The sequence below is a fragment of the Acipenser ruthenus genome, unplaced genomic scaffold (assembly GCF_902713425.1).
Source record: "Acipenser ruthenus unplaced genomic scaffold, fAciRut3.2 maternal haplotype, whole genome shotgun sequence".
Taxonomy (NCBI): Eukaryota; Metazoa; Chordata; class Actinopteri; order Acipenseriformes; family Acipenseridae; genus Acipenser; species Acipenser ruthenus.
In genome coordinates, this window is record NW_026707548.1 from 1 (window position 1) to 24,607 (window position 24,607).

Sequence of the window (24,607 nt, forward strand, 5' to 3'; positions counted from 1 at the left end):
GATGTCAATGTCTCTGTTGGCAGAAGAACATAAACATTCATTTTGTATATTTGTGTATCATGGATTTGCCCGACTGTACATATACAGAGGTGTGAGTATTATTTATTGGGCCTGTCAAGTCTGAGAACTGTTGGATCCATTTGAAGAGGTTGTTAAAACAGCTTTCAGTCACTGAGCAGCTGAAACAGAACTGTGGAAAGAAGAGTAGAAAGAATATTCTGGCATCTGAACACAGCACTGCTGTATACCTGGTAGAAACACATTATAAATTATTATACTGAGGTATTTGAATAAAAAAATTAAGAAAAAAATATTTATACTATATCGAACGTCATACAGATGACACAAGCAACATCAGGTTATTACTTACTTATTGTAGATTTTGGCGTTCACAGCTCGCATATTTTTTGACACTGAAGCTCGCTTCAGCATTACCATAAACCTCACTTTTGACCTGCAGTCCTGGGCGAGGATGTGATAGCAGCCACCAGGCATTTGATAGGAGAATTTCACACCATCAAATGTGATAAATTTGTTCTCCTGTGCCACACACTTAGCTGCAAATACAAACAGATTGTGAAGATGTGGCAGAAAAGCTGCAACTTAACAAAACTTTCTCTATTTTTTTAAATTGCAATTAAGCTTCAGTACATTTACATTACACACAATTACAGTGTTAGATGTTTCACACCTGGGCAGTATGGGAGCGTATTTACAAACCTTTAAAAAAAGTAAACAGGCAAAATACCTGGCAAAAGTTGCAATGCTATTTCCCTGTCAGTTGTGGTTTCAAACTATGCAATAGTGTTTGTTTAATGTCTTACATAAGTTTACAGAACATGCCATATACATGTAAGTATCGGAAACCAAAGTATTTATACAATATATATATTTTAAAAAAAAAACTTTTGGAGGGTAGTGTCATTTTGTTTTGTTTGCTTGTTGGTTTCTAAAATGTTGGACGATAAAGAAACACGTAAATATGTTGTTGGGAATTACATTTGGTTGCTTCTTCAATTAAGAATGGAATTTCATTCATGATGGATGCCAGTCCTGGCGATCTCCGTTCTGCATCACTTGGCTCCATGGGTATTTGAACAGGAATTTGCACAGCTTGCTTGAACAGTGTTATCTGAGAAAAGAAAAAAACATAATAATGAAAAAAACGTCTCTTTAAAAACGGCCCTATTCGCAAAACCTTACGGCCTTTTTTTAAAAGAACATTTTAAGGCGTGGGAGGCTGAGTGGTCCAGTGGTTAAAGAATAGGGCTTGTAACCAGTAGGTCCCCGGTTCAAATCCCACCTCAGCCACTGACTCATTGTGTGACCCTGAGCAAGTCACTTAACCTCCTTGTGCTCCGTCTTTCAGGTGAGATGTAATTATAAGTGACTCTGCAGCTGATGCATAGTTCACACACCCTAGTCTCTGTAAGTCGCCTTGGATAAAGGTGTCTGCTAAATAAACAAATAATAATAATAAAGGAGTGCTTTTTGAAGAGTTTCTTTTTGTTTAACAGTCCTTTGGAAAATGAAAATAAACCAATACATCTTCTCTAAAACAGTTGGAAAAGGTTTAATGAAATGCAAACATAATTTAATTAACCAAAATGGGCTTTTATTCTAACTTTAAGCCAGTCGGTTACCTTTGGTGCCTTTATGAGTGTGTCGATAGTATTTGGTGAAGTTACTGCCAAAATTATTTTGAACTGCTTAGATGGGTTTCTCTGCTCCTTCTGTGAAAATCCTAGCATGAATGCAGCTCCTGGAACATATTCAGCAAGTCTACAAGAAATAAAGGAAAGACTTCTTAAAACTGCAGGAGAAATAGCAAATGAACCGCCGCCAACAATTATTAATGACCCCCCTCCCTTAATATACCACCTTAAAAAGCTTTGAAATGTTCTGTTTTTTTAAATAAAAATTCATACATATTTTGGGTTTGCTTTGCTGCCCGAGGAATCCTACTCCACTTTGCTTTTATTTGCAGAGACGGGTGAGATGCTAAACGGCCAGTCACAGCATTAACAGCAACCTTGTAGTCCTGGCATTCCTCACCCCATCTCATGATGGCCTAGGAAAAGAAAAGGAGTCAGCAAAAGCCTACTGGGAACTGATGTGGTTTATTAATCTACTGTATTAAAAAAAATGACAACATGGTCAAGGCTTAACAATGAGAAACTAAATGAAATATCTCTAACAATGTATTCACTATATATATATATATATATATATATATATATATATATATATATATATATATATATATATATATATATATATATATAACAGCCTATACATAGCAAATCTACATTCAATGAATGATAACCAAGGCTTTAACATCAATTTTCTTGCCTCTTAGTAGTTACTGGTCCCCCATTGTTAGCGCTGAAAGTATTAACATACCAGGAAGTGGGTTAAACTTTAAATTACCGTAAAAGGATCAACAAAAAAATGAAAAGCTGTACTTTTGGGGAATTTTGAAAGTGTCATTTCATATGTACTTGTATGGGGACACTGTCCTGCACAGAGAATATTGGAGAATTATGATAAAAGCAAGCCAACATGGAAAAGAGGGCTGCTTTGTGGTGATGTACATTCAGACAGTGAGAAGAGAACGTTTTTAAATACTATTAGCATTAAACAATACACCTTCAATGAGATTGAAGTAAGCTATGTACTGTAATAAGCTGTTTGATGGGAGTGCTAGCTCTACCAACATATTGTCTGGAAACATATTAATACGAAGGAAATTTAGTTTGCATTACCATTGCTTTATAATTGCTGGGCAATATAGCGTCTGCGCAGATTTGCCACCTGCTTTTCTCAATGATTTCCGTAACCAGCAGCTGCACTCTGGGTCGAGACACTCTGTTGTCAGTGTAGGCGGCAACCTGGTAACCTTGCTGTAAGCCATCGCTCCTCACAGCACGAGCCACAAAGGCAAATATAGGAGGAGAGGAGTCTCCCAGGAACTTAGCCTGCAAATTAAACCAAGAGGAACCTTTAGTCTTGTCATTACATGTGGAACAGACCCTATAGAACTATAGCCAATGAACATGTGACATTTTATATAAATCACACGGAAATCAGATTAGATTCAGAGGTAACAGTTTAGGGTTTAGAGATAAACGGGATTCCTGCATATGGGCTGTATTGTTTTTTGGACATGGAAAAGTATAGAGACAAAACTTACATCTTGCTTGGAATTCAATGTGGATTGACTGCTGCTGCTGGAAGAGCTGGATGATGAAGAGGACATTCTCCCTCTCTTGTTCTGGGAACCCAGCTGGAACATGCAATATGAATAGAAACCTTTTATTAATTACTGGTGTAGTTATATTTAAGCATATCTGGAATGAATATAATTTACCACATTACGAACTTGAATTAAAAAAAAACAATTCTATAAAAATACTGTAATGTATTCTTAGTAGTCTGATCTTGCACAGAAAAATGATAGGAGCCTATAAGGACCTTACCTTGTCACGATGAGATCTGAAACGATATGCAAAGATTTCGGGATTTTTCTGAATCTGTAAGAAACACAAAGTATTTGCGGATAACACAAGTGGGTGTGGAGCAATATTTAGAACTGAAAAATCACAGAAAATCTATAGTTCTCCAAGCACGGTGATTTATAAAAAAAAAAAAAAACTTTTTTTTACCTCCTCTGAAGATGAACTGGACCCGCTGCTAGAAGAGCTGTTGTTGTTGTTTTGATACCTCTTGGACTTACTGAGGGTTCGGGTATTATTTCTATGATTGTGACTCCTGCTGCTGCTGCTGCTGCTGCTGCTGCTGCTGCTGCTAGAATTGCTGCCACTAGAACTGCTGCTGCTGCTGCTGCTGCTGCTGCTAAGAAGCTGCTTGTGGTGCTTCTTCTGCTTGTTCTTCCACTCCTGTTTCTTGTTTCTAGACTGCTTGCCCCGCATGTGATCTCTGTCACGCTCCAGGTTCTCAGTAAGTTTGTCCTGCTCCATTCTTTTCTCTGTCCTAGATTGCTGGCTAGAAGATGAGCTGGAAGATGAGCTAGAAGATGAGCTGGAAGAAGAGCTGGAAGATGAACTAGAAGACCTTCGTTTAAATCCTCTGAGCGTTGAACCCTTTAGAAGACAAGACAAAATTGATTCAGAAGCTGAAGATGAAAGGAAGATGAAGCTGACTGCTGTCAAAAGCACATCCAGGGATATAACCATGCTGTTTGGTTCGGTAGACCTACAGCTATGGTCAAATGTTTTGCATCATCTGATAGAACTAACTCACTTTGCATTATAAAGTCGAATGTAACATGCTGAATAATGTTACGCTAACATATTGAATTACATAGCGCTTTGTAGCTTTCCATATGGTTTCGAAAAACTGACAAAAATTGAAAAATGTGACATTATGGCTTCCGGTAGACTTTTGCGATACCATTTTGTAGTTTCTTTGATTACATGATGTTAAATAAAATATGTTCTTTATATATATATATATATATATATATATATATATATATATATTTATTTTATTATGTCTCAATCCTAAAATTATAGGTGATGCAAAACTTTCAGCCATAGCTGTGTATTTTTTAGATACACCTGATTGAAAAAACGAAACAAAACATGTTCATCAAAACAACATGAAACTGCACATGAAACTCCACCAACAAAACATCTTATCTCAGGTTTGGATAATGGAAGAGCAGTAACACTAAAGTCTGGGTACAGCTAAACTCTTTACAATGTCCACGTACCTGGGTCTCACCATCTACTGTCAGGAGTTTATTTAGTTTTTTCAGGATGTTGCCCTTCATTTCATCTGCTTCTGCAAGACTCTGCATTGCAACAACTCTGATGATTTTAGATGCTGCTTTATTCCCTGTTTGGAGTTCAAGCTGAATCTTCTCTATTGTTGCTTCACTACTGTGTGCTGTCAGTAAAACACAAATGATTAGGGACAGTTCTGAAACACACACACAGACAGGAAGTGGGTAAAGAAGTCAATGAGTGAGGGAAGACCAACACTGCTTTCTGTTTATACCACTATTAATTACACATGTAATTTATACCACTATTAATTAAGCATTTACATTATACCACTATTACATTAACCTTTACTTACACCATTATTAATTAACCAAATACGCTTTTGATCATTGTTGCATCTACAGCCCCTAAATTTTGGTTGGCTCAAGTCCATAGGTGGTAAAGAAGCCTTACATGGTTTCAGGGCTATTTTACAATGATGTTGCCCAATTATCTTGTAAAGTGGGGAGTCTCTGAGAAAAGCAACATTTTCGGATTTTCCCTCAAAGCAAACTTCAAATCCAAAATTCTTGGCCTTGGCGCAGGCACTTCGCGTTGCACGAGAGCCTCTACGGTTCTGATGCTCGCCGGAGTTCATCAGCTCTTGGGACATCATCTCAGCAGAGGGCCTGGCCTAAATTGAAAAGTAGAACGAAAAATAATTGTTTAAAATGTAACTTACTGATTATGCTTACTGTGGTTTTTACACTTATTTATTTCAAGGATCGCAATGAATACTGTGGGTTTCTACATTTTGAGGACTGCAAAGAGTAATGCATTGCTCCGTCTCATTTGCGCCATTATACCACTTCACTCACACTCTTTTTATGAGACAAAACAGAAAAGTCTGTTTGCTTTGGCTCTGAATTATGTGTTATAAATTGGGAGCACTACTGAACATTCATGAAGTGCCATGAGTCACTACTGCAGAAACTAATGCTCTGTGATGAAATGATGAACTTTCTCATCCAGTTGTTCTGCATGTATTTACCTCAACCAATACTTGGAGAGATTATGATTGTGATGAGTAGAAAATACATTTCATGAAAATGTTTCCAATCACTTTTCAAAGAATGAGCGAGACCGAGTTGGTTAAAATACAAGAGAACTTCAATGGGTCATGCTTACAAATTTCCCGGCTCTTTCTCTTTCATTTGAATCTTCTGTCCCTGAATTGAACTGTTCGTTCAATATGTCTCTCACGGCTTCTTCTGGTAACAGTGGGTTTTTTTTGGCGGCATCCAGATCTTCAACGTTTCTCGATATAGCGAAAGCCTGAGCACTTTAAAAACAACAAATATATGAAGAATACAGTTCCGGTTAGCTTCAGGAGGAAAACCATGCGCGGAGAAGCAAATATAAATAGTTATTTCCAAACCCATTTCTACAACAAAAATACTGAACTGTATTTATAAACATGTATTATTAGCGTACAGGCATGTGAGAAATAAGTTAGTACTGGAAAGGCCTGTAGAAGTGTCTTTGTTACTTACACTCTCATAAATATATCTCATATAAGTATTTTTTTGTTTGTTTTTTACATATTATATACCCTGCCGTAAAGGCAAAGGGCCAATTTCATAAGAGATTTTCAGCATGTTCCATATGAACATATGTTTTAATACTTTTTTTTTTTTTTTTTTTTTTTATAAATGTAGTCGTTGCCAATTAGTTTTTATTATTTTCTCCCCAATTTGAAATGCCCAATTATTTTTTAGGCTCAGCTCACCGCTACCACCTCTGCGCTGACTCGGGAGGGGCGAAGATGAACACATGCTGTCCTCCGAAGCGTGTGCCGTCAGCCGCCTGCTTCTTTACATTCAGCAGACTCACTGTGCAGTCGCCTCAGAGCTACAGCGTCGGAGGACAACGCAGCTCTGGGCAGCTTACAGGCAAGCCCGCAGGCGCCCGGCCAGACTACAGGGGTTGCTGGTGCGCGGTGAGCCGAGGACACCCTGGCCAACCTAACCCTCCCTCCCCCCGGACGACGCTCGGCCAATTGAGCGCTGCCCCTTGGAGCTCCCGTCCACGGTCGGCTGTGGAATAGCCTGGACTCGAACCGGCGATGTCCAGGCTATAGAGCGCATCCTGCACTCTAGCGAATGCTTTTACTGGATGCACAACTCGGGAGCCCCTCAGTCTTTTAATACTGTAATGTACCTTAAAGACAGGACTTCAGTCTCCTGCTGGCAGGGTTCAGATTCAATCTTGAAGTTCTTTTCCTTCAAGTCAATCTTTGCTGTAAACTTCATTGGGACTGTTGTGCGCGCTTTAACATGTAATTCCACTCCGGTCTGAATCACATGGGTATTGATGCCCATCACTGCGATAGTGTGCATAGCAATACTGGAAGAAGAACACATATTAATTGTTTTACAGTCAATTACAGTCCTCCAATATCCATAGATTCAAAAACACATAGACAAATGTTTCAGCAGGTCCTTCTCTATCCCAGAATCATATAAAAAGACCAAATGCCACCACAATATAAATGGCATATAAATCAGTTAATAGACTTTCGTTACACAAAACAAAGAAATACCTGGGGGTGACATCAGTATGAAGCACGATGTTGGAATTCAGTAACTGAGCCACATTGAAATCATTGGTGGGAGAAGGTGTGATGTGAGCTTGAACTGAGTAAAAAAATAATAATAAAAAAAATATATATTTATATATATTTTAACCAAAAACAATACAAATTCAAGGAAATACAGCTGTATGGAGCAATCCTCATTTGAATTTCTTACCATTTATATCAGCAGTTGTCACAGCAGACACATAGATGCTCATTTCCATTGGAAGGCCGATGCAAGTGGGCAAAATCCGCCGCACTTCAGCGACCAGTAAGGGCTTGGACAACTGTGCAGCTGCTCCTCTCTCAAGCTGGTTCACTACCCTCTTTATCACAGTCTGCCTCTCCACCGGCTCTCTGACCGCCTGTGCAGAGCCATTCAAAACAGGGTGAGACTCAAGGTTTTTAATGTTACATGAATAAACCCTATCACAAGAAACCTCTTCCCCTGTATAAGGCTGCATAAGATTCAGTAATGCTTAGAAGGCAGGAAAAACCTGAAAAATCAATCTGTAATGATTTAATGTTACATACCTGCAGAGCTTCTTGAATGGTTTTCTTATCCAGTCGAGAAAAGGAAATCTCTTGTCCAAACAGCTTGATGTATGCGGACGCTAGGGTTTTCTCCGACGGTACAGACTTCCATCCACTGAGCTGCAGATTGAGGGAGAGTTATTCTTTCTACTGACAAACGGCACATTTCTTCAAGGTTTCGTTGTTATAAGTTTTCACACCCTTAATTTGCAGTCCATTTATTAAGTGCGCGTCAGGCGTGTCAGGTCCAATTTATTTTCACACGCGCAGTTAATTTTAGACACGCTGTTTAAAAGTTTTTTTTTTTTTCACAGTCAAACAGGTTTAAAAGGCCCTGCATATCAACAAAGCACTCACTAGGCATCTCCAGCCCCGCCCCACCCTTTCGTTCGCTATCGCTTTCACATATGCTAATAAATAAATAATAATAATAATAATAGTCGTACATACCGATCAATCATCTCCTGATCACTCGTTTTATCACCAAACTCAATAATGCAATCCAAGTCATTATTTTATTACTATAACATCTCAAAAAAGCTCTGCAAATGTCTGTGATAGTCTCTGTGCGCTGATGCAGTATCAGCCAGCTTGTTTCCTTATGACCGCCCCTATGGGATGCCAGGGGCAGGTATGACTATTCATGACATAAGCCATTTTTTTTTTTTTTATCGGCTTGTCTCGGCTCCTGTCACTCCCACTCGGCCATTGAATGGTTTTCTCGGCTAGAAACCCGTTTTTTGTGGGTTTTTTTGATGATGTCGGACAAGGTCCGACAACGGACCGGATAGGAATAATTGCAATTTCGGACCAGGTCCGACAATGGACCGCAAAGGGTTAAAACCACAAATCATTAATAATATGTTTTGGCACAATACTTTATAATTATATTATTCAGGTATATTTGATTATGCACAATATAACAAAAAAAATGTGACATCAAAGCAAACTCCCCCCTTTACTTACCATCTTCATAATTTGCTGGATCTTCCCAGCTGAAGGCATTTGGTCTATGTGCTCATGGTTTTGCATTAGAACCTCCTGCAGGCCTTCTGTATGTAAACCAATCTAGATAGGACAAACCAAAAGGGTGGTTATTGTTCTGCAGCCTTAAATTCTAAGAAAGCAAACAGACAGAGAGACAGACCTTGATGTTCCTGATTTACATATCGTTCCGTTCTAATATAAATGTACAGATTCTGAATTTCACGGGTGACATACCTCCAGAGGATCAGCGGTTGCAGCGAGAATGTAAGCTTGTAATTTCATCACCACAGCTGATGGGAGGATGCTGGCTGCGTTGTTAATTATATGGATGTTTGCCGCTGCTCCAGCCATCAGTGGATCTACAAAGAAGAAGAAGAACAAGTCTTACTGTCAGTATTTGGGTTAACAGCACCCCACAGGCAAATTGTAAACCAGTATATTGAAAGTGATTATTCAACACAGGCACTTGATGTGCAATTACTGATGTAAAAGATATTCAGCAGATATTAAACAGCACTAAAAAGAAACTAAAAGCGCATGTAGTCTATTTCTTTCTGTTACAGCACATACAAAGTCAAGGAATAGGTTTTGGATTGATCTAAATGGTGGTGCTGCTACTGTTTAGATCAATTAAACAGAACTTAATGACAAATAATTCTCATTGAAATGTATTTAAAATTGTATAACCTCTCTTGTTTGGTGCTGCTACTGTAAGTCTATATATATATATAAACAACTGGCACAGGCCAAAGTTTTGTTTAATTTCTTTCCTTTTACTTACATTTGAAAGTATCCATGTGCATAGCCTTGCTGTACCGATAGCTCAGCCTGTCAAGTTTACGACTGAGCAGTTTAACAGCTACGTTACAGGCTGAAGATCTGTTGAGACAATAGATTGTGAGTGTCTGTTAATCCTACAACCCTTATTAATATCCACCATGGGGCATCTGCACTGCAGTTTCTGAATATTTACTTTCTTACCAGTTTAATATACTTTTGTGATTGTTTTGCATGATTCTTTATAGCTGTTTCTGCCTACTGATATTTTTTTTACCAGGCTTACAAACTAATCCCCTTATTCAGCCACAGGGACTGCTTCTGAAAAGACTTGTAAAAGATGAATTTCTGAAGTGAGGTGTATTTAGAAATGTCCGCTAGAGGTGCGCAACTATAATTTCTACCCCCTCTGAAATGACAGCTTGTGGTCATTTTTCAAAATACCTCACTTCAGAAATTAGAAGCAGACCGAGTTGTAACTAAGTGCCCCCAGAAGAAATAACAATAGAGGCAATAGTGTTATATTACAATATTAAGAAATGATATGAGACGAAAATGTGGATGATATAGAGTCCATTAATAAAAGGAAAGTTTGTTTCTTTTTTTTTAAAGAATAACTGAAAGTTATAGTCACGGATGTACTGGATATGTGTTCAGGGCTTGCTTACAGTGCATGGTTCTCTGGGGCAGTACTTCTAGTGAGAGCCTTCATGTGGGAGTAGGTGAAACTGGCCACTTGCAAACTGGTCTCCTTCAGCAGGGCCTCAGCTAGCGTTGCCACCAGTGCCATGCTGGGTCTGGTTTCAAGCAGAACCATGGAGGCAACCATTCTGACCTCAGAGTGAAGCTGGTGATCCATAAAGAGTTGCATGGTAAGTTCTTGCACCTGCACGAAGAAAGAAAATACAAAAAAAAAATATTTTTTTGAGTTACATACAGACCCTGATTAGCTTGAATCTTTGACGACCTATGTTACATTAGCTAACCCTTATAAAAGTTTACCACAATATTTCTGCACAGTATTTTTGCAGTTTTACTTTCCCCATGATTATACTATGCATTTACCATAGTTTACCCTAGTTTGTTATGTTTATTAATATGCTTTACCTTGCTATTGTTTACAATGCTTTCACTATGCTTTATTACACTCTGCTGTGCTTTTACTATAGGAAATTTTTATAAGGGAAGCTATAGACCAGTTGTAAAAGTTTTATTTTCCTTTCAAGCTAAATGCCGTACAGAAGTGCACTTTAACAACAATCTGGACCAATGTGTTCACAAGCTGTCACCTTTCCTGGTTCCTTCTTGGCGATGTTCCTGAGAGCCATCACAGCATCTACTTGAATTTTGACTGGAAGCTGTGAAGCTCCAGAGGAAAACCCTGGTAGGCATTTCTGGATGCGCTTGATACTAGAAGGCTGTCCTGCATTGCCCAAAGCCTTCAAGGCAAGGACTGTCTCCTCTTCATGGGCTCTGCTTATAGCATCATTGGCAAAGTCATGGAGGGGCTTTATTGGGGGAAAAAAAAAAGATTTTAGGTTCAGCTCCAGTGCTCTTCTTACAAGGCACACATTGCAATCCTCAGGGTTGCTGTTTGTGGTTGTATTAAAATACACTGATACTGCTGTGGCTGCTGTTGTTTGGTGTGTTAGATGCACTTCCTGTAGAGTACATTTAGAACAATTGTCCACAATGACAATATGCACCGAAGTACAACAAAAGGATGTGATTATAAGGAGAAAAAAAACATCTCACATTTTAATGTGTTGTGAGAGTCGGGGCATGAAGAGATAATACTGTACCTTCAAAGCTTCCTCACGGCAATTGAGAGTCTCTGCACAGTATCTGTTCACCATGGAGCCATACGCCAGCACAGCATGTTTACGAAGTACAGGGCATTTCAGATTAGCCCGGTCAAACACCAGTTCCTGAGGGGGTGAATTGTCAATAGTTAAAATTTCCAATTCCCAGTTTGCTCTTAATATTACTATAACCACACAACCTTAAAATTCCCAAGCATTTGTTGCTATTACACCTAAAAAAAAGAGAATCTGAATATAGCCATAGATCTTTTGCTACTGGTCTTCAGAAAATACCCTTATTGAAGTTGTCCCCGGTTAGTCTGCTTAGTCATTGTCCACATGCTTTTTTCCTGATCATGCTATGCATTTACTTTGCGTTACAAATGGCTGTGTGCCCATTGTGGTGTCTACTTTATCGTGTTTGCTTATGCTTTGATTCAGGGGTTCCTTTGAAAACAAAAAGGTACCAAATCTCATCATTAAAGAAGAGGGATTGCATTTTTCTTTCAAGACCTAATGTATTTGCTTTGGTTTATAGTATCTTACATATATGCTTCAAGTTCTCAACTGCTTGTAGGTTCCGTGCCTTATTGTTGGTGTCAGTAGCTGCATGCCGACGTAGCCTTGTTTTAACATAATCTATTCGATGATCAGGAGCGACGACACTGTCTCAGGGTGTTTCACCATTTAGGTTGTGAAAAACCAAGTACATCAAGTTCTAAGTTAAAACACAAATCTCTTAACTTTGGCTCCCAATTACAACATCATAAAGTAGGCCCAAGATAGCTGTCATACTCACAGCAGCCATTTGCACTATTTGGTGGTTCGTTTGGACTAAGTGCATTGCAGTGACTAGAGTCTGGATTGCTTCAGCGTCTGTGAGATCTCTCTTCATGATCCTCTGGCTGATGAACCTGAATGCAGTGGGTGTAGCAGCCGCAGGGAGTGCATCCAGAATCCAGCGCCTTTCAATTAGAAAGAAGGGATGTGAAGAAAACATGTTCTAAGGCTTATTTTTAAATTTCACCCTGTATATTATCTATATGTTTGTGGAAATGAGACACATCTATATTTCCATATGGAAGTATATTTGGGAGTTTTCACACTACTGATTTTTTCTAGAATTTTTTTTTTAATGCTTAAGTTGTCAAGTACAAACACAATTGAAAAGCATTGCATATCCCAGGTAGGTTTTATGTTTCACTGGAAAGGAGAGCTGGAGCCTCATTGCGGTCCAGTGCTATTACCTGTAAAGCTGTGTTTTTTCGTACTGCCTCCAGATGCCCTCAATGTTTTCATGGGTGCAGGCCCGTAGCAGCTGAGTAAGCTGCAGGAACTTGGAGGGGGCATCAGATTGAACCTGCTGCTGATTGTTCTGGACAAGATGCTGAAGGACTTCTTTGATCTTTAAAAGGGAGAATTCGGGGTTGTAGGAAACATTATGTTTCAGGACTGAACTTCACAGGATAAATATATTTTAACCCTCATAAGGTAACTTGGGGTCCGTTTGGACCCCACTGTGCTTTAGTATCAGTTATTATGTAGATCTAGTGACTTGATTTTTGTTTCCTTTTAGGTAGTTGTCAGGCACCCATCCTGTTACACTATACAAAGGATAATTCTAGTCCAGGTAGTCTGGTTGAATTTCCCAAATTGTTTTTGGTTTGGGGTCTGTATGGACCCCAGGCGTAGTGTATCGGTGGGCCCGACCTTCTTGCGTGAATACCTCAGGCACCATAATAACTTCCTGGTTCAAGGCTTGTTTGAAAGTACAGAATTAGAGCTTTCCAATGATGTATCATATGTCCTCAACAGACGTTCCTAAGCAATAACAGCAAACCGAAACTAAGACTTAAGTCATGTGATAAGAGTCAGCACCTAAGTTCCGTTTGTTGCCTATTACTCGGTCTCTTCAACAGATACCAAATGAAAGAGGAGGCTTGGAGCTTTCCACTGACATATCAAGGGGCCGTGATAAATTCCTAGAATAAACTACAGCATCCAGAATACAGTGGTGCCTTCCCTTGCTAGGAGACAGCTGTGCGCATTGGGCGTCTTATCCATTTTGCAAAGCATAAACAACACATTATACCAAACGATGGTTAGACGTAAAGGAAAAGCAAAATAAAGTGTTCATTTACACATTTTCATTCATTCACTTACTCCAGTTGTTAGTTATATGTTGGACTCCAGGTTACCAGGAAAGTCAATTTTTCAACGTATCCTTGTGAGGGTTAACAAAGCAGGTGCTTTATCATTAGAAAAAAAAATATGCCAAAAGGTTGAGTCCAAAATTGGTCCTATTACATTAATACAATACTGAAAATTATTTTAAAATTGTATTTCTCTTATCTTATTCAGCTTTTGTACAGCGGTGTGTAATCTGTCAACAATATAGTTGCATCATACATTTGTGGTCTAAAATAAAAAAAAATTCTTTCACATACTGACCTTAGTCTCCGGGCTTCTAGTCTTAAAAAGCTGAATTGGGGTCTGGAGAATTTCAGAGGCAAACTGGTACTGAATAGACCCTCGGTTCTTTAACTCTTGCTCTGGAACAGTTACGTGGACTACTTTAGCATCCTCCAAAATAAGCTTCTGCCTGTTTAAGCAAATATCAGTGAAACAAGTTGTTATTTATTAAACGGTGCAATGCAGTGTCAGAGACAGGAATCCTGAAGCCAAATCTTGTTATACAGTTTAATACACAAATGTAACTGGAAAACGTTAGCCCTTTTATTGAGATTCCTTTTATCTCAACTGCTGTTAAAATGAGGATAGAGTAACAAATTGGCCATTATTCTTCTTCTCCTTCCTCATAATAATAATACAGTAGACTATTGCTACTATAACTACCGGTACTACTATTACTACAACTACTACTATTACTGGTAATAATAATAATAATAATAATAATAATAATAATAATAATAATAATAATAATAATAATAATAATAATATAACCAGTGTGGTTCAGGGAGCAGGAGCAAGATAAGTTTATTTTTTTATTACTACAGTGTCACTGTACCTTGCTTCAGTGATGGCAGCGCCAGTCATTTCATTAAATGGAGTGAGCTGGTGCACCTCTTGTGAAGTGGCTTGAGTGATCAGAGTGCCAGCGTCTGTGGGCTTCAGGATGTAAGTGTAGGCAGCAGTACCCCTGGAGTTCTTTCTAATCTGAATACAAATAAAAGACCACTTTTTGTATATTTAAAACAATATGTTTATTTTATTTCTAATACAGTACAAGTTAAAGATTGAGTTAGGGCTGTGTAAAGGTTAGAGACCAAGTTTAAACATGTATTCCCTTCGGTTTAGTAAAAGATTAACTCAGTACCTTCTATATTTCTTACCAAATGACAGCACTGTTTGAGCAATGTAGACTATGTGCAACATTCCTGTGAACTGGTGCCAGGATTGTGTTTCTTTTGGAATAGGCAATCACAAAGTGTAAACGCTACAGGTTAGTTAACTGCAGTTAGTTTAGACATTTACAAATATTTGTGAGTGGGAAAGTCCTAGTGATTATTTTGACACCAAAGTTGGTCCAACTGAAAGGTATCAAAACTGGAACTGCCCTCATGCAACCCCCTAAACATAAGACATCCAGCACATACAACACATTATTTAAAGAAACTGACCTTTCTGCAGTTTGAGCATGTGTGTGAATAAGCCATGCCAATATCCATCTTGATTTTCTCGTTGCAGTTATTCAGATCTTTGGATTTTGTGACAATGATTTGATTAGCTTTCCTGTCTTCCTGGATGACATAGCTTGCCTCACAGATACCTGCAATGCCATTCTAGGAACAAAGAGAGGGATGAATCAGTGAATCAATGAACACAGGGGGAGAGTGTGAATAAATGAGTAAGGTGTGAAAGGACAGCTATGACACTTGCCTCCTGCAGACCGTACACATTCTGTGTGGTCTTGATGGTTAGTTGCAGCATGTTCAGGATCCCCCTCTGGATGTTGAGGACGGTGTCAGACACGTCTTCAGAGGCAAAAATGTCCCCAACCTGGCCATTCCTGTACTGAAACTTAATTGGCTGGGTTAGCTGACTTGCCAGTGCCTGCGTCAGCTTGGATGCTGGGTAGAATGGGGCCTTTGGCCAGATCCCATTATACTCCTGAATTTCTGGATTCAGAATCTGAAAGTAAATTGTGTTCAGTAACAAAAAAGATGTATCAGGAAACAAAAGTCCTTTTTAGTACATCTTATCCTGTGTATATAGATGTCATCCCTATGCATCATACATATGGCATAGTTCTAAAGACCCCAATATTATTATTATTATTATTTATTTTATTAGCAGACACCCTTATCTTGGGCGACTTACAATTGTTACAAGATATCACATTTTACATTATACAGATATCACATTATTTTTTTTACATACAATTACCCAATTATACATTTGCGCAAGGTCAAGAGTCCAGAGCCCTAACCACTACTCCACACTGCTGCCCTAACCACTATCCCACAATGCATCTTGGAATAACTAATGTTATTTTTTTATTATTTTTTTTTTATTTATTTGGAATCACCAATTTTTCTTATTTTCTCCCCAATTGGAAATGTCCAATTATTTTTATTTCACCGCTGCCACCCTCGCGCTTACTCGGGAGGGACGAAGACGGACACACAGGTCCTCGGAAACGTGTGCCGTCAGCCATCAGCCGTCTGCTTCTTTTTCACTCTGCCATGCAACCATCTCGGAGCTACAGTGTTGGAGGACCACACAGCTCCGTGTAGCTTACAGGCAGGCCCACAGGCGCCTGGCCAGTCTACAGGGATCGCTGGTGCACGGTGAGCCGAGGACACCCTGGCCGACCTGGACCCTACCCACCCGGGCGCCGCCCGACCAATTGTGCTCTGTCCCCTGGGAACTCCAGTCCACAGTCGGTAGTGGAATAGTCTGGACCCGAACCAGCGACCTCCAGGCTACAGGGTGCATCCTGCACACCATGTGCTTTTACTGGATGCGCCACTCGGGAGCCCCCTAACTAATGTTATTTTAAGGGGTCCGTGAAATCAGCCACTTAAGTTTAAAAGTAGTTAATCGACTTTAATCTTGATTTTTGTGATTTATAATATTGTATAAGTTAATGTGGAGTATGTCTCTTATTATATTATTTATTTCTTAACAGACATCCTTATCCAGGGTGACTTACAATTGTTACAAGATATCACATTATTTTACATACTATTACCCATTTATACAGCTGGGTTTTTACTAGAGCAATATAGGTAAAGAACCTTGCTCAAGGGTACAGCAACAGTGTCCCCCACCTGGGATTGAACCCACAACCCTCTGGTCAAGAGTCCAGAGCCCTAACCACTACTCCACACTGCTGCCCCCCGTGCAGGCACAGATTGAGCTCAGCTTCAATCCGCATGAGATGACATCTCATAACAATAGGAGACACTACACACACATTTACAAAGCAACAATGATTCCTGAATTCAGTCAACCAGGAGTCCTATGGTAAATCGAGCATGACTGTTGAACACAATACTGTAGCATCAGATGGAATATTTCCTTGGCCCCATGCCTCTAAATGGCACTCACCTTCAGCAGGTATGTTTTCTGTGCCACTTCACTGATCTCCACTTTGCAGTGCACTTTCAGTCCAGCTCTTGCCAATCCTTTTTCAGGGAGGCCAGTCAGAATCACACCTTCATACTTGTACTGATAGGTCTTGCTTCCACTGAAACTTGGTTCTGTGTTCAAATATTACAGGCGGATTAGAAAGAGCTTCTCAATGAAGAATAGCGAAAACACACATACATGCATTACTAGATAAGATAGTCTTCATGCAGAAGACTATGTTTATAATGTTTTTCATACATTGCCTATTTGTAATGGTAATGACATCATAACACATACAAACAATACCTCTTGAAAATAGAAATACTGTAAGGAACACGATTAGAGCATGTTCTTTTAATATATCCTATTTAACACTTCTAGAAGTATTATATTGATTTTTAGCATTGCAATTTGAAATCCAAGAGTGAAGATCTCAGAGATGACAGTGTTAAAAACCCAGTGTCATTTGTTATTTTCTGTATTATGTACCCTTTATCTTATTTTGAATTAAATGGATTGCAGTCAGTAGTGGTAGCAAAGTAAATGAGGATTATGTAGGAATGCAATTGAAAAATCTGATACATTTGGCTCTACATAAGTGTATGTAATAACACTGTAATTACACAATTGATTGTGTAGTTACAATGCCACAACATGTTTCTTTACATTTTTTTAAATGTTGCCAGTTTCTAGCGCCTTTAGTATTCACATGTTATGTTGTAATATTTATGTAATTACTTGGAACCACATGTGTAATTACAGTGTAGTTAAAGACACTTTATTTAAAAGTGTTTGGGTTTTTTTGTACTAAACCACATCAATCTACAACAGTTTCATAATATAAAACGATACATTTCCATGAAAAAAAAAATTTAAATGTTAAAAATAATGACAATATTTCACTTACCATACTTTGTCTGTTGGCTCCCTAAAAAAAAATATATATATGATTAAAACTGGTCTTACAAAAAAGCAATAGATAATTTGTCTGTATTACTTATTACATGTTATTATAAAACTATTCACTTACCCACAAGAGCTATAGTTAGTGCTAGCAGGATTCCCCTCATTGTGAAGGCTGAATGAGGGTACTGAATATGCCAGGTCATTATATAGAGACCAATAAGCCACACATGCTAGTGGGGATGGGTCATTTCAGTTGCTGAGCCAACATTTCTTATCTCTCTATGGAAAATAATAATGATGCATTAATAATAAAATATAATATTTGAGAACAGACCTAACTAAATATGTAATCGTAAAGAAGTCCTATAATGTATATATATATATATATATATATATATATATATATATATATATATAGAGAGAGAGAGAGAGAGAGAGAGAGAGAGAGAGAGAGAGAGAGAGAGAGGGGGGAGAGAGAGAGATTGAATTGAAAGATTAGAAGATGTTGGCAGCTGTTTTAACTCCAGGTTGTGATGACCTACATGACCACGGGTCATCCTGTGCTTGTTGGGTCTCTTGGACACTAAATGTTAGGCAATTCATTGATTCTGGAGCTGCCAAGCATAGTGCTAATATATACTGCAATATTTCTCTTTTATGTTTTAAAGGTTGATTTCTTCCATATTATTATATTACAGACACAAGTATTTATATTGATATTTACATTGAATTAAATATAGTACACCACTGGATTTAGGTTTTTGTTTCCCTTGACATGTGTTTGGTGGGGGTGGGTGCACACCTAAAATGTTTTGTACAAATGTCTTTTCAAACTGGAAGACGACCAGCCAAAATGATTTGCCTTGTTAAATATGTGTACTCAAAATGAAGAGATACTTGAGAAAAAAAAAAAAAAAAAAAACTTTTCTTCTTCAGGTCTCCAAGGTGATTGTTCCAGAGGAATAAGAGACCGCTCCTCAATGATTCCGTGCAAATAGTTCCTTCAGTGAATTTATGGGTTGAAATCTGCAGTTACCACTTTTGAGACTCATCTTTTTATGTAAAAGTATATTGCAAGTGCTTCCATTATTTTGGTCCAACCACTGTAAATACCAGTATTATCAATAACCACTTTTAAACAGAAATAGTTTTTTTTGTATAAATTTTGAACATGTTGTTTTGGAATATAACTATATTTAGTTTATGTATAACTAAACTTGACCATATAATCTACAAAGGTGTACTGATATTACAGATAAATATTGAATTTCATTCTAAGAAATAACTTCAGAGTCCAACAAGCAGGTCAGACACAGGTAAATAGAAAGAGCCGGTCAGGTTGTTCTGGAATCTCAGTCAGGTCTTGTACTCTGCTGTCTCAGATAACAACAGGTCATGTACTACACATGTGTAGTATTTATCTTCAACAAATAAATGAAATTTTTGAATGCAGCAGCATTTTCACATCTTTTAGTTTTTTTGTCTTTGTTTTCTTTTTTTAGGTAAGTAAAATTGATTACTCGTTATAATTATTAGTTATAACTTTGTTGCAGTTATAAACTCTCGATAAAGTAATGATGAAAAAGTATGTGCTGCAAAAAAAAAAAAAGTATCCTATAATGTGTATTCCATTTTTTTGTGATGAGTAAGAATAATTTCTTTAATTTGATCAGGGTGTAACACGTTCCTGGTGAAGTCGTCTATTGAAACAGACCCACTGGCCTGTTTGTTTTTTGTTTTGTTTTGTTTTGTGTTTCACTGAATCATAAACCTTATTCTTTGATATTTTTCACAGTTGTGTTAAAAATTCTACTACTATTATTATTATTATTATTATTATTATTATTATTATTATTATTATTATTATTATTACTAGATATACTGTATCACAGTTGTGGACTTCTTCCTCCCATTGGGCAAGTGTTGGAAACTACTTGCCAAAGACCAGTTACTGTCTGATTTATATTACTGCACCAGGACAAGTTTCAAATGACCCAGGTGGGCCCATTACTGCTCAGTCCCCATCCCCAGGCTAGTTACCTTTCACCAAGGCAGAACAGTGATACCGCGAGTTTGTGTATTGGCTTGAGTCCCAATAGACAACAATCAGCCAGAAGCCAAATGTTTTGTAATTTGATTTAGAACATGGCCTTCTGCGTGTGACATACCAGTTTCTAGTCATATAGCGCCCTCTATAGTGCAAAAGATACACTACGATGTTAACCAAACATTATTATTGTTATGATGATGATGATGATGATGATGATTATAGATCTTGTAGCGCACGTCTACTAATTAAATGTATAATATACTACACAAGCATTAAGCAGAAGACAAAGTCTGTCATTTCATACGTATAAGCCTATACTATATTACAGATATAGTTATTTGCCGACAACTTAATCTGTACAGCATGTGTTTGTACGGTGTGCGTTTCGATACTAATAGTAGTATAACAATAGCATAGGGTTTCTCCAAGTTATTATAATTAACATAATAGTGACATGCTGGTGTTGATGTTGTCGATATCATGAATACATTTTGTTGATGTACTTGTTGATATCAAGAATTTAATTGTTGAAAAAATAAAACAAATGATATTCCAGTTGTTTGCACACATGAATAATTAGACACAAAACTAGCATATCACTAATAATAATAATAATAATAATAATAATAATAATAATAATAATAATAATAATAATAATAAATCCGATTTGTATAATGATTGTATATGTACGAGTGTTTGGTTAACCTGTTTTGATCTTTTGCACGCTAGAGGGCGTTATGTGACTAGAAACTAGCTTATCATTTAACTGGGTGAAGTGGTCATCATCAGCCATTTGAAAAATATTCAACTTTGACCACTGAATACAAATAAATAAATACATAAATACATCAACTTAATTGAAATGGGCTGTCCTTGCCATAACTCGCTGAAACTGAGTTATAATAAATAGGTGGTGCAGACTTTGTGTAAGGAATACAACTTGAATATCAAATTAACCAAGTATTTAAATAAAGTATGTGCTACATATTGCATTACATTTCAAGTGTTTTTAACAACTTAAAATGTCCTGTCTGACTTGCCATAGTCGAAGGCGGTGACAAAGTCTAACAATGTTGTAATTCCAAGCTTTACACAACGAGGAACGGGGAAGTTCACTGATTTACACGATATGAGAACAAGTCATTTTCGTCTGATTACTGGTGTCCTTTGAACCCGCTAAACTAAGCCTACAGTTAAGTAAGATGGCAGGGTGGTTGGTTGTGCTCCTGACGGCACAGCTGTTATCGTTGGTGTCTTCTTATCCATGTCCTTGTGAGGATCCATCGCTATGCAACCAAATCACCGACGTGAAAAAGTTCGAGGTAAATACATTACTGTATTTTTAGTATTCTGTTACTTGATGTAAGTGAACATCATTCAACCCGATATTTCAGCTATCTCGCATTACACGGAAAACATGTAAAGCAGAAGTATACTTTCGCTTTTATTTTTATTCCAATTGTTATCCTATTAGGCGCAATTTATATTTAGTTTAAACTAGCAGGTTGTTGGTTTGTCCCGTATTCTTTTGAAGAACATCTACTACTGTATATAGCTATAGAAAATAAATAATTTAATTGTACCCCTGAAAGACGTAAAAACAGCTATATAAAACGACCAAGAATGCTATTGTAGGTCTTCTAATTATATATATATATATATATATATATATATATATATATATATATATATATATATATAATCACTTGAGCAAAGTTTTTTGTGAATTGTTGAAATTGTCACAATTTCAAAAAGTTAATTTAATTAGCCCTCGGTTAGATAAACAGATCCTGAAACTGTACAAAATGAATAATTCATATTTAATTGTGTTAAGTTCATTAAGATTCTAGACAAAGAGAAAGAGCTGTGATACATTTCATTGTACTAACTAAACAATAATTAATCAAAAGCTTTCAACTGAAGACCTCAAAGGTCTCTTCTAGGTGAAAGTAGGAAAGAGAGATTCCTACTTTCATCTGAAATCTGAAGAAGAGACCTTTGAGGTCTTGAAAGCTTGTGATTAATTATTGCTCTTGTAGTCCAATAAAATGTATCACAGCTCCTTCTCTTTATCTATCTGTGGACTGATAAGGCTACCATTTAATCTAAACAATAATATATATGGAGCCAGCAGATTGCAAATGCAGTAATTATGTGAAATCTAAACTAAACTGTGCAATGCAGGCAGACATTTATTGAAACATACCTTTACTCTCTATATTGGGCAGGACCACTATGATCCAGTGTGAGACCATCCCCCAAATACATGAATCAGTGTATGACACAATTAATCAAAAAATCTGAGTTTCACTAAAGAACATTCTTAATGTTTATTTTGTGAAATAAGGGAGTCTGTTCAATTGGTCTGGTCAGTAACGAATTTAAATACTGCCACCATTCAAATATTAAATCAGGACCAAACATGTCATTTAACTTTTAAAGACAAGAATATAGTAAAATACCGTTCGAGAGTTGGTTTTGACAAAGTCTTCTTCTTTCAATGATTTTAACAACGGCTGTATTTTATTGACAAATTGAATAGTCCAAATGTTTTTGCTGTGCTTTCAGAAATAATGAAACATTCTTCATTACTGCAGGTGTTCGTGTTTGATGTTGGAGGAAAGCAGTGGAAGTCCTATGACTGGTCAGTGGTAACAACAGTGGCAGCCTTCGGGAAATACGACCCAGAGCTCTTGTGTTTTGCCCATTCTAAAGGAGCACGGCTTGTTTTGAAAGGTAAAGATCACATTTCAAAAGTTTCCCTGGTTTGTAAGCAGTATTTAAAGAAATAGCAGTATTAATATGTCTGTTTTGGAAGTTTGCAATGTTTGCGATTTGGAAGCATTGTAACACTAATACAAAATAATGAAACTCCTATACATGCTTAAGGAATGAGTGGGCAACATACTGTACATTTATGATTAATTACCAATTACCAGCAAAACAAAGCATACTGAAGTGCATACAATGCCCACTAGGGACATTGCTTACCAAGAGATATTAAAACAAAAATACTGACTAGAAGACAGGAATGAGTGTTGGCAGTCCCTATTTTTTAACCCTCCTACATGCTGATAGTGGCAAATTCAAATGGGGAGGTTTATTCTTGAACAATATTTGTCAAAATGAAATCTACAAGCTATTCAACACCCACCCTTTCTGTGTTCTAGTAATGTCCCTCATCCACTTCTATTTTAAGGTGATGTCTCCCTTGATTACATCGTTGACCCGACCAATAGGACAGCTTGGATATCTGGCCAAGTCGACCTGGCGAAAAAGCAGTTCATGGATGGAATCAATATTGACATTGAGCATGAAGTGCAGGATGGGTCCCCAGAATACTATGCTCTGACTGCACTGGTCAAAGAGACTACAGAGGCCTTCCATGAGGAGATCCCAGGCTCCCAGGTAAACCAGTGTAGAAACAGTGGCAACTAAAATAGCACTGTAGTCAATCACAGACACCAAAAACTATTGAAACAAATCAAAATACTGGGCAAGGTACCTGTTTTGTGACTGTAAGACATTCTATGTTTTTTGGGCCTTTGATTGTCCCCCCCCCCCCCACCCCCACCCCCACCCCCATTGTGTTTTTAACAGTAGCATCTTTAACCTTCAGGTGTCGTTTGATGTGGCCTGGTCTCCAAGGTGTATTGATAAGAGGTGCTACGATTACATAACCATAGCTGAATCATGTGACCTTTTGTTTGTGATGTCATACGATGAGCAGAGCCAGATCTGGGGTGACTGCATTGCAATGGCAAATGCGCCATACAACCAAACACTGGCTGGTAAGCAGGAAGAACTGAAGAGCTTAGTGTTGACAGTACACAGGGCCTTGCTCCTAAAAAAGGGATGTGCACCATATTTATACAGGCACTTGTAGTCAGCTGACCTTTATTCTCTTGCTATGGAAAACCTGATTCAAAGCAAAATGAAGAATATCTGTCATCCATCAAGAACAGTTGACCATTCTCTTTCCAAGTTTGTATTCGATATCAAAATTGATATTTAAGTTTTTTCCCCTCTCCATTTCCCTATTCCAAAATAACATGAGATTCTGTAACCTTTAAAATCTGCTGGCTCCATATATATTACTGTTTAGAGCATTTGGAGTTGAAATACCAAAACATCACTCGGAGAATGAGGGAATGAAAGACTACTGGGCAGTTTGTCTCTGTAGCTTGGTAGACAACAGAATAAAACGGGACAGCTTCACTTTACATGGCAAAGCCCCTTTATATTATTTTGCCTAATACTACTTTTGTATTCTTCAGGTTATACTGATTACCTGAAGATGAACATTGACCCTAAAAAGCTTGTGATGGGGGTGCCCTGGTATGGATATGACTATGCTTGTCTGGAATTCACCCAGGTAAAAGAGATGTTTTTTTTTATCAACACAGGTGAATAAGACATTAGCAGAAACATGCATGTAATTGTGTCTTATTAGTTTTACCTCAGCATTTATGATGGAGTGTTTGAAGTTAAAATAGCTTAAGCCATGAATAGGAAAAACATTCCATTATATTAGAATGTCATTGTGCTGCCAGTACAGGGCATTTTTTCTCATGTTCTCAACAGTCAGCATCGT

The 24,607-nt window shown here is 37.7% G+C and overlaps 2 protein-coding genes across 2 annotated transcripts; one reads left to right on the forward strand and one right to left on the reverse strand.

The window, feature by feature from the left end:
- Positions 1-370: 370 nt before the first annotated feature.
- LOC131727709 (vitellogenin) lies at positions 371-18,173 on the reverse strand (the record flags this gene model as incomplete). The annotated part of the gene is made up of 30 exons (XM_059018993.1): positions 18,088-18,173; positions 17,965-17,985; positions 17,037-17,188; positions 15,363-15,614; positions 15,104-15,265; positions 14,491-14,639; positions 13,914-14,064; positions 12,710-12,867; positions 12,262-12,427; positions 11,463-11,588; positions 10,950-11,168; positions 10,329-10,546; positions 9,665-9,762; positions 9,118-9,242; positions 8,863-8,964; positions 7,897-8,016; positions 7,538-7,727; positions 7,330-7,423; positions 6,948-7,133; positions 5,916-6,069; positions 5,202-5,421; positions 4,736-4,911; positions 3,666-4,103; positions 3,480-3,533; positions 3,194-3,286; positions 2,766-2,978; positions 1,929-2,071; positions 1,644-1,782; positions 1,000-1,132; positions 371-557 (listed from the first exon to the last, which is right to left on the reverse strand). Coding segments are annotated over exons 1-30 (4,718 nt in total), but the record flags the coding sequence as incomplete, so codon positions are not given.
- Positions 18,174-21,048: 2,875 nt separating this feature from the next.
- Positions 21,049-24,442, forward strand: LOC131727710 (di-N-acetylchitobiase-like). The gene is made up of 5 exons (XM_059018994.1): positions 21,049-21,335; positions 22,611-22,749; positions 23,213-23,421; positions 23,633-23,804; positions 24,291-24,442. Exons 1-5 carry the CDS (start codon positions 21,216-21,218, stop codon positions 24,425-24,427), a joined length of 777 nt encoding a protein of 258 aa, XP_058874977.1. The 5' UTR covers positions 21,049-21,215; the 3' UTR covers positions 24,428-24,442.
- The last annotated feature ends 165 nt before the right edge of the window (positions 24,443-24,607 follow it).